The following is a 16505-nucleotide window of genomic DNA, read 5'->3' as shown; positions in this document are numbered from 1 at the left end:
GTCACTTTGGGCCCGAATGTCCAATTTGGTTGGATACCAGCGTTTCACTATGGCCCGTAACCGTAGACTATCATCAGTCTTCACCTCACGATACAGAGAGCGCGTGTAGTGCACTTCCCAATAATCACTTAACGGGACCGTCACCACCACGTGACGGTAGATTCCACACAAACCTTACGGAACTCAAATCTCCGTCAAAAAGCTCCCTCCCTTGTTCCTTCTTTTCCAAACGCCGCCGCTAACGTCACCGTTCCCTCAAACCCTAACGTCCCTCTCTGAATGGCCTCTTGCGACGACGACGATGACGACGGATTCTCTCTCCTCCACCAACCCTACGCGCCACCGTCCCACCACCACAACTACTCCACCGCCGTCGCCGCCGCCACAACCGCCGTGCAACCTAAACCTGTCTCCGACACCGACGCCGAGGATTACAGCAATCCCTTCGACGAAGACAACACCACCACCACCCACGCCAACGCCAACACCACCGAGAAGAGAAAAGATCAAGACGAGATCGGCAACAACAATAACAGCAACGATGCATCATACGGTTTCAACAAACGATCTAAGCTTACGGCGAGCGCCGCCGGATCGGGATCCGCCTGCTCCGGCGCCGAGTACCGGAAAGACAGGGAGGAGTGGAGCGACACGGCGATCGTGTGTTTGCTAGATGCGTACACGGAGAAGTTCACCCAGCTGAATCGGGGGAATCTGAGAGGGAGGGACTGGGAGGAGGTAGCGGCGGTGGTTTCGGAGCGATGCGAGAACCAGTCGAAGAGCGTGGAGCAGTGCAAGAACAAGGTGGATAATCTGAAGAAGAGGTACAAACTCGAGAGGCACAGGATCAGCAGCGGATGCATCACCGCGAGCCACTGGCCTTGGTTCAAGCACATGGAGAACATCGTCGGGAACTCGCTTTCTGCAGGGAAGTTCGCCGGCGGCGATGAGGACAAGGCCATCGTCGCCTCCACCGCTGGGAACTCCCCTCGGCAACCGAAGAGGTTGGTTATGAGTTTTTCAGATCTGAAAACTGAGCTTGATTCCCTTTTTTTTTTAACCCGTTTATTAGTGGCATTTAATATAAGATGCGTGTTTGTTTCCATCATTTTACTTCCGTAGTTGCATGTATTTATTTCACTTTCACAGTATCTATCATACTGCTATATTGATATAGTTTCTTTGATTATTTGGATCTTTGGAGATTTAGTTATTTAAGTAAACTTTTGCTGTATCTAAATGATTTATATAAGACATTATTGATATTTGTGGGTTTCATGCACTGTGCCACTGTGGTGGTAGCTGATGCAGCTTGTTGTAGTTTGCAAAATCCAGCTTGTTACTTATTCATTTTCAGCATTGAGAATAGGATTTTTGACTAAAAGGGGTCTATGGGTTCTCACTGAATCTGAAATCTGAAGTATTTCTTCAACGGTATTGTTGATTTGTTGCACATATGCATTGATTATGCTAACCGGTGATTCCAACTTTTCAAGTTGTAATGTCAGATGATGCTACAACTACAATGATATCATGGCATATAGCCATATATGTTCTGCTTCTATTTTATGTTGACTGTTATTCACTTTGAATTGTTTTTTCTCTCTGATAATTTCCTTGTTCTAGTAGTATTTTGAATTTTGCATTAATCCCCTTTCATCTACAGATATGGAGGGGCATCACAAAGCAGTGGAGGACAAGTGAATAACATGAAGTCCAAAGCATTGTCGAACCTTAGATGGCGAAGAGTAATCCTGAAAATTAGTGGTGCTGCCCTTACTGGATCTGATACCTGCAATATTGACCCAAAGGTTTGTGGTTCTGACAATTTGATGTACCTCAAAAGTAAAACATATTATGGAATTTAAGTTATTATTTGATGTAGAGGTCTGATCGCTATCTCCCCCCTTATGATTTTTTTATAGTAACTATCTGTGCTTTATGATGAAACTCATACCATTTGTTTTTTTAAGCTAATTTCCAGGTAGCTATGTTAATCTCAAGAGAAGTTGCAATAGCTTCCCGCCTTGGTGTTGAGGTACTAGAGCAAATCATTATTGTCCTTCGGAATCTGGTATTCTACTTTTCTCAGTTTTGCTGAGGCCTGCTTCTTTCCGTGTGATCTTTCAGGTCGCCATTGTTGTTGGAGGTCGGAATTTCTTCTGTGGGGATGCATGGGTAGCTGCAACAGGATTAGAAAGATGTAGTGCATACCAAGTTGGGTAAGGTTAACTGCACCAAACACCTATTTGTATACGTTTTGTCCCATTTGCTGCTGGCAATTTGCATAAACCCATTCCTCACCTTCCTTGAGTTGCCACTTGCCAGGATATTACAATTTTGTGATGAATAAATCTGTATTATGTAATTTGTAGAACAATTAGTTCCTTTATTACAGTTCAAGCTATCAAAATATGCTGTTTTATCTGGTTTATGCCTTTTATTATTTTTTTTTTTGGGCTCCCCGAAAACAGTTATGATGTTTAGCCTTGCACATTGGTAATATTGGGGCTGGTGCTGTCATGGTTGTTTAGGGCTTTAGGCCACTGGTTAATTTCCCCAAGATCTTTTTTATATCTTTCTGGTTAATAAGCTATCCTCTAAAGTGATGTTCTTTTGATTCCTGTTATATTTTAAAATATTAATGTTAATGGGTGGTGCTGGCTTTTATCCCAGAATGATGGCAACTATGATGAATTCAATATTGCTCCAATCAACTCTAGAGAAGATGGGTGTTCAGACTCGTGTACAAAGTTCAGTCAGCATGCAAGAGTTTGCTGAACCGTACAATAGGCACCGAGCCATCAGACATCTTGAGAAAGGAAGAGTGGTTATATTTGGTGGAATTGGCTTTGGCACTGGAAATCCACTATTCTCAACTGACATAGCTGCAGCTCTTAGAGCTTCAGAGCGTATTTTTCTAACTTACCGTTTTTATTATTTCAATTACCTTTTGTTTTGTCCCTCATAAGCAACACTTGTATCTTTGCTTTTGTTTTTTGTACTCTGCAGTAAATGCTGAAGCTGTTCTCAAGGGTACCAATGTAGATGGTGTATATGACTGCAACTCCAGAGACAACAATTTCACTTTTGAGCACATTTCCTTCAGGGAGCTGGTATCAAGAGGAGTCACTCCTATGGACATGACAGCACTGACATTCTGTGAGGAAAATGCTATTCCTGGTTAGTATATTTTGGTCTACTTTGTAGGTTTTGGTGCCTGAATTTTATTATTGTGAAGACAATACATTGCTATCGTGATATACTTGTCTGTGCCTTAATTGTTACTCTCTCCATATAACATTGATTTATGGAATGGAGGGAGTAATAGTTACTGAAGCAGCATAAAGTGGAGCTTTCATTTCATTAAATATATTTGATAATATTTTCCCCCCATTTACTTGCACAGTTGTGGTTTTCAATATATTGGAGCCTGGGAACATATCAAAGGCTTTGTGTGGAGAACAAGTTGGAACACTAGTTGACCAAACTGGAGCAATAAGCTAACATTAATTCAACCAAATTCAGTTATATTAGTTAGCAAACTGGAGCCGTTAAGTTGAGCACTGTGATGGATGCCTCGAGAAGAAAATATAAAAAAAGACCCAACAGTTTCAGAGTGCATGGTGCAATCAATGAAAACTGTGTTTTGGAGCTGAAATCTCAAATTCCCTATCCCTAGGATTTGAGGTGGTGTTGTATTTAAGTATGTATTTCTGTAGGAAAAAAAGAAAAGAAAAGAAAAAACAATGCTTGTGTATATCATAATATCATTCCTAGATGAATTGTACTGTAGTATAGTAGTAGTAGTAATAGTAGTAGGCTTCCTTTGTTAATAAATGTAAACATATTTGGAGTAATTTAATTCAAAATCCAACTTTATTATTTGCAAGTCATTATGGATGGTAAAATCTTTAGTCCAAAGTATTAGCATAGAAATATTATGTTTAATAATTTGGGTACTCATTAGTTGTAATTTGAAAGTTATGTGATATCTGAGCATGTCTGCCTTCATGATAGCTCATTATAACACTGCATGACTTCGAAGTTGCATATGAAAGATTAAAAATAGTTTTGATGAAGTTGCATCTAAACTTAAATGATCGTAGGAATTTAACTTGGTAGTTCCAATAAAGAAGTACTGAAAGAAACATAGTTTTTTTTTTTTTTTTGTTTACCCAAACGGTATCCCCCAACCCGACAGGTTAAGGACTAATCCGTCATAGATCTGAGCTCCATTTAAGGATCTCAGATCAACCAAACATAGTTAATGAATCAATATCTCCTAATTGCACAAAAACCCAATGCATTCCACCATTTTTAATCGTTATGTCTAAAAAACTACATATGCAAAATTAATGGTAAAGGCCAAACTCATTTTTTAACAATGGAATTCCACAAAGCTCTCAAATTTTACAAAGAACACTTAAATTAACACCAATAAACAAGGTGCAGTGAGACAATGAGACAATGCCACAGGAAGAGAAGCAGAGAAATTTACTTACTTAAACTATTAATTCTACAATGACATCAATTATATATACCAAGTATTAAAAAGTGCTCTTAACACTTAAGCTAGACCATCTTCAGTGGTGGGAATGGAAGGTGAAAGTGAATTCCTTGATTCATCATAGTCCTCTCCAAGGGGTGATTGCTCCACCCTGATCTCTTCAATCATCTTTGCAACTTCTGCCATCGTTGGCCTCTTCTCCGGCTGCAGCGCCACACAAGCCAACCCAACATGCAGCATTGAAACAAGCTCCTCCTCAATGTTCTTGTACCTCAATAACTCCTGATCAAACACTTCACCGGTCCACTCTTCCTTCACGACCGACCGAACCCATTTAGGAAGATCCAAAGCAAGTTCTTCCTCGTCATCTGGGCCACCACGAGGGCGAGCAGGAGAAGGGTAAGCCGATGAGGGAGCCCTTCCAGTTAGGACTTCCAAAAGCAAGACACCAAAACTATACACATCAGCCTGCTGAGACAGCCTCTTTTGTTCGGCCTGTTCTGGAGCTCTGTACCCTCCCAACCTTGCAATGGCATGAACAGGGTTCAATAGAAGGGATAAACCAAAGTCTGAGATGCAAGCAACACCATTCTTGTCAAGAAGCACATTGGAAGATTTCACATTTCCATGAGGCACTTTGGCTGAACTATACTCTGCATGGATCCTAGCAAGGCCTCTAGCTGCTCCTAACACCAAGCTTATTCTTGTGGTCCAATCTAATGGAATTCTTCCAGGGCCACGGTTCCCTATTAGTATCCAATATCCAAAAGAATAATCAGAGCAAGACAATTAATTAGTAAGGATTGAATTCAATAGTGTTAGTCTTAAAGTTTCAACACTAATTAGTAAAAGATATGCAGCTTCTCATTTCTTGTATGTAACATACTCATGGTATCATGGTATATAGACAAACATAGATACTAATACTAAAATTGAATATCACTGAATTAGTTACCATGAAGAAGAGCATGGAGGCTTCCATTGGGGAGATAATCATAGACAAGAAGCTTCTCTTCCTTGGCATAGTAATATGCTCTGAGTCTAACAATGTTTGGATGCTTCAACCTCCCTATAACCTCCATGTATTGTTCAAATTCATGCCTTACACAAGGGTTTGTATCTTTAAGCCTTTTAACTGCAACAGTGCAACCATCATCAAGCACTGCCCTATACACAGTTCCCAAACTACCCTTCCCAAGCATCTCAGCAGAAGCTCTTAGCAGATCCTCAAGCTCAAACTGGTTCCTCCTATCAAAGAACACAAGCTTGCTTCCATCACTTCCACTAGTTCCATCACTATCACCACCACCATTAACAACAACACCATTTGCATAAACCTTCTTGTTCTTGTTCCTGTTCTTGTTCTTGTTCTTTTCACTGCCGTAGCCGCCGCTAGTACTACTTCCACTACTCTTCCTCTTACCACTCTCACTTCCAACATAGGAACCAGAATTGGACCCTCTTTCTCTTCCACAACATTGAGCAACAAGAAAAGATGTTACCACCACCAATGCAACACAATTCGCCAAAACAATGGCTACAATGGCACCAGGGCTTAACCCTTTATGATGGTGGTGTGGTGTTCCTGGCCTTGCAACCTCACTTGTTTGTGGCATTGAGCTTGGATTTGAAGGAACAGTTTGTCCCAAATCATCATCATGACCATCTTCACCACCATAATTAGGAGGAGAATTCTCATTGGCAAATGAACAAACAGGTAGTGGGCTTGCACCACATAGACCCTCATTTCCATAGAAGCTTTCAGCACCAAACTTCTTGAGCATTTGGTCAGGCAACTTTCCATATAACTCATTGTTGGTCATGTTGAGCTCACTGAGATTCTCCATGGAAGATGAGAAGTCAGGTATGAAGCCACTGAGCACATTGTCTTGAAGCCTCAGAGTAAGAAGCTTTGTCAAATTCAACAGTTCCTTTGGAACCTGATCCAAAATAATCTTAGCTTAGCCAAATGCAGCTACATTAATTATTTCTTACTTAATTACTTAACAAAGTCGCAATTAAGTTGTGCAAAAAAATATATAATTCAAAAAAGTAAAAATTTACGTGCAGTTTATTAATAATTAAAAGTTATTATACCATAATTTAGTCAAATATATTGAATTATTTAACTATTTTCAATCATCAAATTTTACATGAAAATATTGATAAATATTATTACTAAGGTTAAGTTGTGTTATTAGCGGCCAATGAGTTATAGTTCAAATGACATAGTCTCCCTATACTTAATTAAGAGGTTGCGGATTCGAGTTTCCTATCTTTGTAAAAAAAAAAAAAGTTGTGTTATTAGCATGCACCTTGCCACCGATGTTGTTGCCAGATAGGTCGAGGCGGAGGAGGCCGGTGACAGAAGATATCTCCGGTGGAATCTCGCCGGAGAGATCGTTGCCGGAGAGATAGAGAAGGATGAGGTTGGTGCAATTGGAGATCAAAGGTGCAATGGTGCCGTTTAAACGGTTGTCGTGAAGATCAAGGAAGCGAAGGTGAGTGAGGAAGGAGAGAGGTGTTAAGGGTCCTCTAAGGTTAAGGGAAGGTAGGGAGAGTGTGGTGACACGGTTGTTTGGGGAGCAAGAAACTCCGCGCCATGGCGCGGCCGAGGAGCAGGCGTCGGCGCCGGTCCAGTTAGGGAGGAGGTGGCCGTGGATGTCGGCTTGGAGGCGGAAGAGGGTGAGTGCATGTGTGTCATTGTGGTGGCTCAATGCTTGTTGTGGTGTAAGAACAATAATAATGGTGGTGATGATGGTGAAGAACAAGAGCTTGTTCATGATAATATGTTGTTCTTTGATCGTTTTGAGAATGTTTGCATTGATTGTTTGTGTTTGTGTTTTGATATTTGTTAAAAAGGAGGGAAGTGGAAGCAATAATAATAATAATAATGAGTGTGTTTTGCATTTAAAAGAAGTGAAAGTGTGTTCTTCTTTTTCTTTCTCTTCTTTAGAAAAATGTGTAGTAGCTTAGGGATTTTTTTTTGTCCACAATATTTTTTAATTGACAAGTCAAAAGAATTAAGAATAAATTATCATTTGTACCCATAAAAGATACAGATGTTGACAAATGTACCCATATAAAAATAAAACGACAATTATAATCACAGAAGATGGCTTCCGTGTGCCAAGAGTACCCGGACGTTTGTTACACAATTAGTTTGTTAGGGTATTCTTGGCACATGGAAACTATCTTCCGTAGGTACAATTGTCGTTTTATTCTTATATGGATACATTTGTCAGTGTTTGTATCTTTTATGGATACAAATGGTAATTTATTCTAGAACTAATTTGTCACCGATTTAAATTCTATTTAAGAATTTGTGACTAGCCAATGAATTATTATATACACAAGACAGAATTCAAATTTTCGATATTTATTTAAGTAAACGAGTGAATTTAACACTCGACCAACCATTATAACTTAGGGTTTTATTTATTTTGATATGTGCTCTCACTCTAAACTGTTTTCTTAATCGTCACAAATCCGACATATAACAACGGTTTTAAAAATAGTTACTACTTACCGATTTTTTTGTAGTCCAGCTCATGAATTATCTTGTTATTATGTAGAAAATTATGACCTAATAGTTAGATGCATTTTTCATTTATCTAATACTAGTTAGATGTAATTTTATCCCACCTAGTATTTTTCATGGTGATTAAAAAATAGTGTGACTCTTTTTTATAGTCATAATACTTATAAATATAACAATTAAACCCTAAATTGTTGTGTTTGTGAGAGAGAAAACTAGAAAAGGTTCCAATAATTATTACATGGGATGGTGATTAGGATAGAAGTAATATTAAACATGATGATTAAAGGTGGCAGCTAATTTTGGGATGGTGGTTGTGTGAATGATTGTTGTTGTCCACTCCTCTAAAGAAACAAGAATGATTTGTGTTCAGAGATTTTTGCTTTTTCTTTTTTCATGTTTTGTTCTGCAAAAAGTGGGAAAAGGAAGAAAAATGTTATGCTTTGCTTCTTGATCTTGGTGACCATGAGCTATGGTGTATGGTCCCTAATATTTTATAATATAGGGAGTGTCACTCACATAACATGCTCCTATGTTATAGGATTGAATAATTTAGTAGCAATAGAAAAGATTAATAATAAAAGAGTGAAATGAAAAGGAAAAAAATACAAAAATTTAAATTTAAATTTGGGTGAAATTATTGTTTGTTTTCTTGTTTTTTTCCTTTAATTTGATGTTTTCTTTTTTATAAGTCACTAAATACTCCACATTTTGTTATTTAGTAACATAAAATAATGGCCTAATGTTTATAGATTCAAGATCCTAGCTCATGAGCATTTGATTTGATGAAACACTTGATGCTAATGGAGGATATGAAACTGATTTTCATGCATGTATAGTTTTCAACAAAGGAAGCCTATTCCTATATTTACTTTCCGACAGTATTAGGTGTTAAGTGTTGTATTAATATTCAAAGGAATTTTTTGGTATCTATGAATTTTTTTTTGTCAAATTTATCTAAAAGTAAAGATAAAAAAAGTGAAATCTTTTTTTTTTATGTCTAAAATTTAGGTACGAATTTAATATTCAAACCGTATTTACATTGTGACTTTCAAATGATAATGTTTAGAGAAAATTTCACTTCCCTCTCTTAAGAGATGCTAAAATGACACCCCTTTCCTCTCTATTTATAAAATGTACATCCTTCTCCTTTATAACTTTTAAAATTTTTTTTCTTTAATCTATTTTAATTTTTTTGTGTTAACTAATGTTAACTTTATCCATTTTTCAAAAAAAAAATTTATTTTTTACAAAAATATCTTTTAACAAAAATTTTATTTTTTTATCATTAAATTTTGCTTACCAAAATATTTTTTTAATAAATTATTTTTTTATTAATTAAATTATATTTGTATCAAACTATTTTTTAAAAAAATTAATAATTAAATTATTTTTTCTAAGATACTCTTTAATAATTTTTTAATTATTAAATTATAATTATACCAAAATTTTTATTAATAATTTTTTTATATTTTACTATTAATTTTTCGATATCAATATATATTATTTTAATATTAAAAATTCTTAATAAGATTATTTTTCAATATCAATATATATTAATTATTATACATATTAACAATGGTAAAATTTTTTTATTTAATTTTGAAATAATATACATCAATATTAAAAAATTAATAATAAAATATAAAAAATTATTGAAGGATATTTTAAAAAAATTTAATTAATAAAAAATAATTTATTAAATAGTATTTTTGGTAAGTAAAATTTAATGATAAAAAAATAAAATTTTTGCTAACGGATATTTTTATAAAAATATTTTTTTTGAAAAATAGATAAAGTTAACATTAGTTAACACAAAAAATTTAAAATAGATTAAAGAGGAGGTTTTTTAAAAGTTAGAAGGGAGGGGAATGTATATTTTATAAATAAAGGGGATGAGAGTATCATTTATTTTAACATCTCGCAAGAGAGGGGAGTTGTATTTTCTCTAATATTTATTAGTGGACAATAGCATGCACAAAAATAAGCCTAAATACATTATTATATATAAATTGATATCTATATGAATGAAACTTTATTTAATCCACATTAATATTATGGTAGCCTTATGTTAACTACATGCAAATACTATTTTCTCATATATGCTGCTGAAAGTTGAGACTCAATAAACTCATCAACGAAAAAAAATTGGTTAACTTATATGGCAATTGTATTACGCAAGTAGAAAAAAAATTCGACAGATTCTCTCAAAAATTTTATTTAATACTCTTTATTATATTATAGTTACGATATACTTTTAAATTTTTTAAAGACTTGTATAGAGATATATTTAATGATTATTCACCAAGGATTCATAATTTTTTCTGCATTAATTAACTACTTTTGATAGAACTAATAAATATATTATATCATCATGAAAAAATTAATTTTGACACAAATTTATGGCTAACACCAACATACTATAATCTTCTTATCTCTTGAATGCACTGGGGTGAGTATATATATATATACCTAAGTTTGATATAATATTTTTTTAAAATATATTTATTATATATAATTTATAAAAAATATTTTGTTAACTTCAAAAATTAAAATTATGATCTTTTAATTTTAGTATAACATATTTATCATTAATTCTAAATAATCTATTATTATATCATCCATATTTATAAAAACCTTTTGATACCTTCTATCCTTCTAAGGTCAACTTTTTCTTATTGAGGAAGTATAAAGCTTTTGAGAGAGTTGACTGTTGACAATAATATTCACATCTAAATAATTGTTAGGTGATCACTTTCCTCATTTTGTTTTTATCTTTCATTTTTTCAACACAGGCAATAATTCCGTTTAATTTGCTTTCTCCATAGAAATTATTATCTCAATAATAAGGCCACAATAACTATTTGTTTCCTTACATAAATATCAATGTAAATTTTTACATTAACAATGTATGAAACCTATGATGCATGGACACTGACACGAATACAGGATACGACACGATACGGGACATATCGACACGTAAATTTTAAAATCTTACATGACATGGGGACACGCATATATATAAAATATAAAGTATTTTTTAGATAAATTGTAATGATATTTTGATATTTTATTAATATTAAAATATAAATTAAAATTTTTAATGTCTTATTTTAATTATATCAAGTATTTAAAATATTTTTTGCTTTAATAAATAATAATATATACTATATCTAAATTTATTTTAAAAATATATGTTAAAAATAAGACTAGACACGCGAACACGTGATGATATTTAGGTGTGTCCAGACATGTCTGGAGAAGAATTTTTTATTTTTTATTAAGACACGGATGGACACAGCAGACACACGTGTCGGACAAGTGTCGGTGAGTGTCGTGTCTGAAATGTATCCAATACGCGGACACGATAACTCAGCGAAGTGTCCATGCTTCATAGATGGAAACTAAGATCATATTATAGCACATATTAATATATTTAACCAAATGAACTTTGATGCACATTTTCTTTAGCAAACTTTTGAAGTTTTCAACAACAACAAAAAAAAAGTGCATAGATGGTCTCATGATTTGATTTGCTTGCTGCCCCTCTTCAATCTTTTCCATGTCCTGCTAAAAAAAGAAAAGAGAAGAAAAAAAGAAGAGTCTATGATATATAGAAACTTTAAGTCATGTTCAAGCAAAGTTTTTCTCTCACCAGTCTTAAAGTGATATAAACATGCAAAGCAAATAAATAAAAAAAAAGCTTATTTATTTGATCTATAAAAGGAATAATATGATTTAATTTATGAATTATTGTCCTGACTATTAATATTCAAGTCAAATATACAATATATAATGTATAGTCAAATCAAAATATATACTTGAAACTGACAAAAAAGAACTTATTTAGAAAAAAATAGCATGACACAAATTAAGTCACAAACAATGCAACCAAAGGACATATAATCTGTTTACAATATAATAATGCACTTACACTTAATATAGTACATGTATATATAGTTACTTCATCATATATATATATATATATATAGCTGCTAGGATAATGCATGAAAAGTTAAAAACATATGATCTATATGAAATTTAATTCTATTATTATAAATTAAAGATACCTAATTAATGACACATGGGTGGGGGCGGTATAGTTGGTACTCTCATAGACTGCTATATCACTACTCTTGTCTCTTCCCATAGTTCTTAATTATAAAATATTTTTTTATTTTTAATTATAGGTTGTAAATTTTGAATTACCGGTATAGACAATATTATTTTTTTTATCAGTCATAAACTTCAACAACATAAATCATCTAATATTTAAAGAAATTTTATGAGTGAATTATTTTTACATATTTGGATTAATTTTTTGAATTTACATATTATAAATATGTAAAATTTATAGAATTCAACTTTTGAAATACATTATTGTTATTTTTGTAAAATGTGTGATTAAATTAAAATTTGTTGAAATATAACGTCATTTTTGGATAATTCAACTTTTATATTAAAATATTTTGATGTTGATTATAACAGTTTAAAACAGTCAAATATAGAAAAAAAAATTGTCATAGGAAGTAATCATTTAGTAACAGTTTTAAATAAAAAAACTGTCACTAAAAATATTGTGACGGTTTAAATAGTCACTAAATATACTTAAAAATTGTCATAAAAACTAGTAATTTAGTGACGGTTTTAAATCATCGCTAAATATTGTGATGGTTTAAAATAATCACGAAATATAATTGTCACATGATTTAGTAATTTAACAATAGTTTTAAAACGTCGCAAAATATGACATAAAAAATACCTTGACAAGTGTTATAAATTAGTAACGATTTTATACTTCAAAAATCGTAACAAACAATTTAGCGACAGTCTTTATTAACAGTGATCCAAAATCATCACTATATTAACTGACGACGCCTAAATCCATGACATTTTATTTAACCATCATAAAAATATTTAATGACGATTAAAACTATCGCCAAATATAAAAAAAAAAAAGAAAACCATCGTAAAAATACTGATTTTGTTTTGTTGTAGTGATGAGTACAACATATCAAATATGTACATCACTTCTTCATACATACATATATAGATTTGATTCTTATACAGGGACAATCAAGTAATTTAATACCTCATCATATCTGGGGACGGAGTTTCATAAGGGCAATGGAGACTATAGCCCTCCCAAATATTTTAAAAAAAAAAATTACTATTTATTTTAAATAGATAAATATTATTGAGTTGTCTTTTATTCTTCTCGTAAATTTTGCACAATAATAAGTTTAATTTTTGCTACAATCTCGTCTCTTTTTTTTAACGTCATCAAATCTTCATTTTTCTATTTTTATTTATTTATATATTTATTTTATATTATAATTATAGACAATATTTTTTAAGTTTATAATTAGAAAGACAAATTAATTATTTTAAATTATAATAATTTTACTAAATAAAATTCATCTATGAAATAATAAATAATATAAACAAATAATTTTATATTATTTTAGTAATTTTAATATTTTATAATACAAAATTATTTTTCAATTAACCTATAAAATAGATAAACTAATTTCCCATTATTTCATATATATGTATATATATAAGTTTTATTAAATAAGTCTAATTTTTTAATATTCTATCTCATTGTTAAAATAGGTTGCACAATAGAATAAGTAATATCGTCATAAAATCAAATACAAAATATTGTTAGATTTTAAGCAATCCTATAATTATGAATTTATAATGATCAAAAAGTAAATTTTTTTTTGACACATTTAGTTTAAATATAAACATTTTTACATAATTTATATACTTAGTTATATATTTGGCCCTAAATTGTTTTTCAAGATCTGATCATATCTCTTGAACTAAGTTTATAGACAAAAATAAATAATAATAATAATAATAATAATAAATAGATTATATTCTACATACTCATCTCATTAAATATATGGGTGATGTTACATTGTTTGAAAACTTGTTTTTTGCTAGAAAGTTTTAATTTGTAACACCCTTGATATTATATGAGTGATTTGATGAAAATCATAGGCGATTAAATATTTAAAGTGTGTCTATCATATTTTGCCATAAAATTGTGGCAAATATATTTTGACAAAGCTTTTGCTGTTGAAATATGTTTTATTTATCAAGGAATACTCTTATTCATAAATTTTATCAATATTTACATTGAGTGCATTCAAATATGATATAGTAAATCTGTCCCACCTAAAAATATTTCTACTTCACATTAAGATCAATAATATAGACATGATTAGATGATTATCCAATTTCTTTTTTCTTTTTTAATTCTTAATAGTAAAAAATTAAAACAAAATCTTGTACATATAAAAAAATCATGTGTATATAAATATGTATCAATAAATCAAATATTAATATGTACAGCATTGTTGTCCCAAAAGTGAAGGACTTGATTCAGCTTTAGTTTATTTTTCCTTTATTGTTGGTTGTTGCATTAGATAGGGTGGCACAATAAGAAACATATAAAAGCAAAAGGAAAATAAAGCAAGCATGGATTCAAGGCGAGATTGGCGTTCTAAATCCAAAAATAAAAAATCATAAAATAAAATAAAAATGCCAGCCATTCATTGAGTCAGCTAGATTTGAAAAAGAACATATTTTTTTTTTTTGGGTACAGGAAAAGAAGAATATAGTACTGCATGAAGAGTAGCTGTATATGGAATCAAAATCTAGGGGTGTTCAAATCTATCCATTCAAATTGAAGTGTTTATCCAATTCAATTTAAATCGAAAGTCGATTAAAATTGTATTAATTTAGATTTGATATTGGATTCTATTTTTTACAAACTGTTGGATCGAGTCGAATTTTGAATCTATTTTCTATAATCGATATAATTCAATCCAAACCGCACAATGTACTATAATATTATTATTTTATTATTATATTTACAATCATACTTATAACATGTTCAATTTGTTATATATTTTTATATTATTCATGTATTATTATTATTATTTAATAAATATTTTATATTCAAATATAATTTATTTATTTATTTTAACTAACTTATAATTTTATTTCTATTGTTATGATATCGTTGATTTTTAAAATACTGTTGAGACTTATTATATCATTGTTGGTTATTTAAAATTTGATGTTGAGAGTTGTTATATATATATTTAATTTTTTTAATTTACAAAACCGTAAATCCAATCTAATCTAAACCGCTTGAAAATAAATTAAACTACACGCACATATATTTATACATATACATAAATATATTAGTAACTAATTTTAATGATTAATTTTAATGTACCAATAACATTTTTGTATCTAGCTATAATGATTGTGATGCATGCCTTTTTCATCATGATTAAATTGTTCTTCTTATCTTCACACAATTGACATTGTATATAATAGGACACGATAGTTTCGTCTGATCTTTGTAACTGACCTATTTAGTGAGATAAAATTTGATTGTTATTGTTGATTCTTTTGCTCATTATATATCTCTAATTCTAATACACATAGCTTAAAGGGATATGACAAATTAAATGTTAACATGGAATTCTTTTCAGGCTAATATTTGAACTTGTCATGTCAATTTAATCTGTTACATTAGTTCATGTTAATAGTTAACAGGATAAACTAATTACAAAAAACAAAAGCCAAAAATTCGTAGTTTATAGAAACTAAACTTATTTTAATCCTTTGTTATTTATAAAATTTGAACCTGAAAAGCAATTATTCAATTTTTTGTGCTTTGACAACAATAAAATTTACATTTAGAATTATATATATATAACGCCTAAAATTTTCATTTCTAACTGTATTAGTACTTTGATCCATATCTATCATCAGATATAATTCAAAACGAGTTAAAGAAGTGTTTTCGATGATTAGGATAATAATGTCTTAAGATAGACTCAATGTACAGAATATATACTTTTATATATTATATATTTAGTTATGGTCTCTCTCACTCTTTCTCAACAATTTACCATTTCAAAAATATTATGTGTACACTAAAACTTAATTATTATGTATTATTTATATATAAAATACATATATTATTTAATTTATTTTTAATATGTATTTTTATTTTATTATATATTATATATAGGTGACTAATTTGATAACTAATCGATGTATATATAGTATAATTATTACTAATTTTATAATTTTATAACATTAATAAATAGTTTTATGAAATAAAAGACACGTCATTGTCAACTCAACGAAAATAAAAGAACCATTTGTCTGTAATGTGTATCTCTTCTAATATTTTAGATACTCGAATAATCAAAAGAACCATTAATAAACTTCAAAATAAATATTATAAGTACATTATTGTCCTCTTATTGAAAGATGAATATTATTCAAAGATAATTTTTTCCTTTAATTAAGTTATAAAAATAATGTAACTCTAAAAGCAGTTAAAAAACAAAATCAATATTATTTTCAAAGCAAAAGAAAAGTTAATAGATAAGTGAGGGGTGATGGACCGTGTATATATAT

The 16505-nt window shown here is 31.0% G+C and overlaps 2 protein-coding genes across 3 annotated transcripts; one reads left to right on the top strand and one right to left on the bottom strand.

Annotated features, from left to right (window-relative positions):
* The first annotated feature begins 99 nt into the window (after positions 1 to 99).
* Positions 100 to 3896, top strand: LOC107626423 (aspartate/glutamate/uridylate kinase family protein). Of its 2 annotated transcripts, none has more exons than XM_016329304.3 (7): positions 100 to 1004; positions 1667 to 1811; positions 1985 to 2038; positions 2131 to 2222; positions 2677 to 2912; positions 3013 to 3183; positions 3410 to 3896. In XM_016329304.3, exons 1-7 carry the CDS (start codon positions 280 to 282, stop codon positions 3505 to 3507), a joined length of 1521 nt encoding a protein of 506 aa, XP_016184790.1. In that variant the 5' UTR covers positions 100 to 279; the 3' UTR covers positions 3508 to 3896. The 2 variants fall into 2 exon arrangements, with proteins under 2 accessions (XP_016184790.1, XP_088360444.1); XM_088504318.1 differs by having other exon boundaries at positions 150 to 1004; positions 1667 to 1815; positions 1989 to 2038.
* Positions 3897 to 4355: 459 nt separating this feature from the next.
* On the bottom strand, positions 4356 to 7432 carry LOC107626421 (Leucine-rich repeat protein kinase family protein). The gene is made up of 3 exons (XM_016329302.3): positions 6826 to 7432; positions 5466 to 6450; positions 4356 to 5256 (listed from the first exon to the last, which is right to left on the bottom strand). The coding sequence occupies exons 1-3, from the start codon at positions 7291 to 7293 to the stop codon at positions 4571 to 4573; spliced, it is 2139 nt and encodes a 712-aa protein (XP_016184788.1). The 5' UTR covers positions 7294 to 7432; the 3' UTR covers positions 4356 to 4570.
* Positions 7433 to 16505: the final 9073 nt, after the last annotated feature.

The sequence above is a fragment of the Arachis ipaensis genome, chromosome B2 (genome assembly GCF_059453495.1).
Source record: "Arachis ipaensis isolate K30076 ecotype BB chromosome B2, ASM5945349v1, whole genome shotgun sequence".
Classification (NCBI taxonomy): Eukaryota; Viridiplantae; Streptophyta; class Magnoliopsida; order Fabales; family Fabaceae; genus Arachis; species Arachis ipaensis.
Note: the sequence above shows the minus strand (reverse complement) of the source record. Positions and strands in the feature narration are given on the sequence as shown.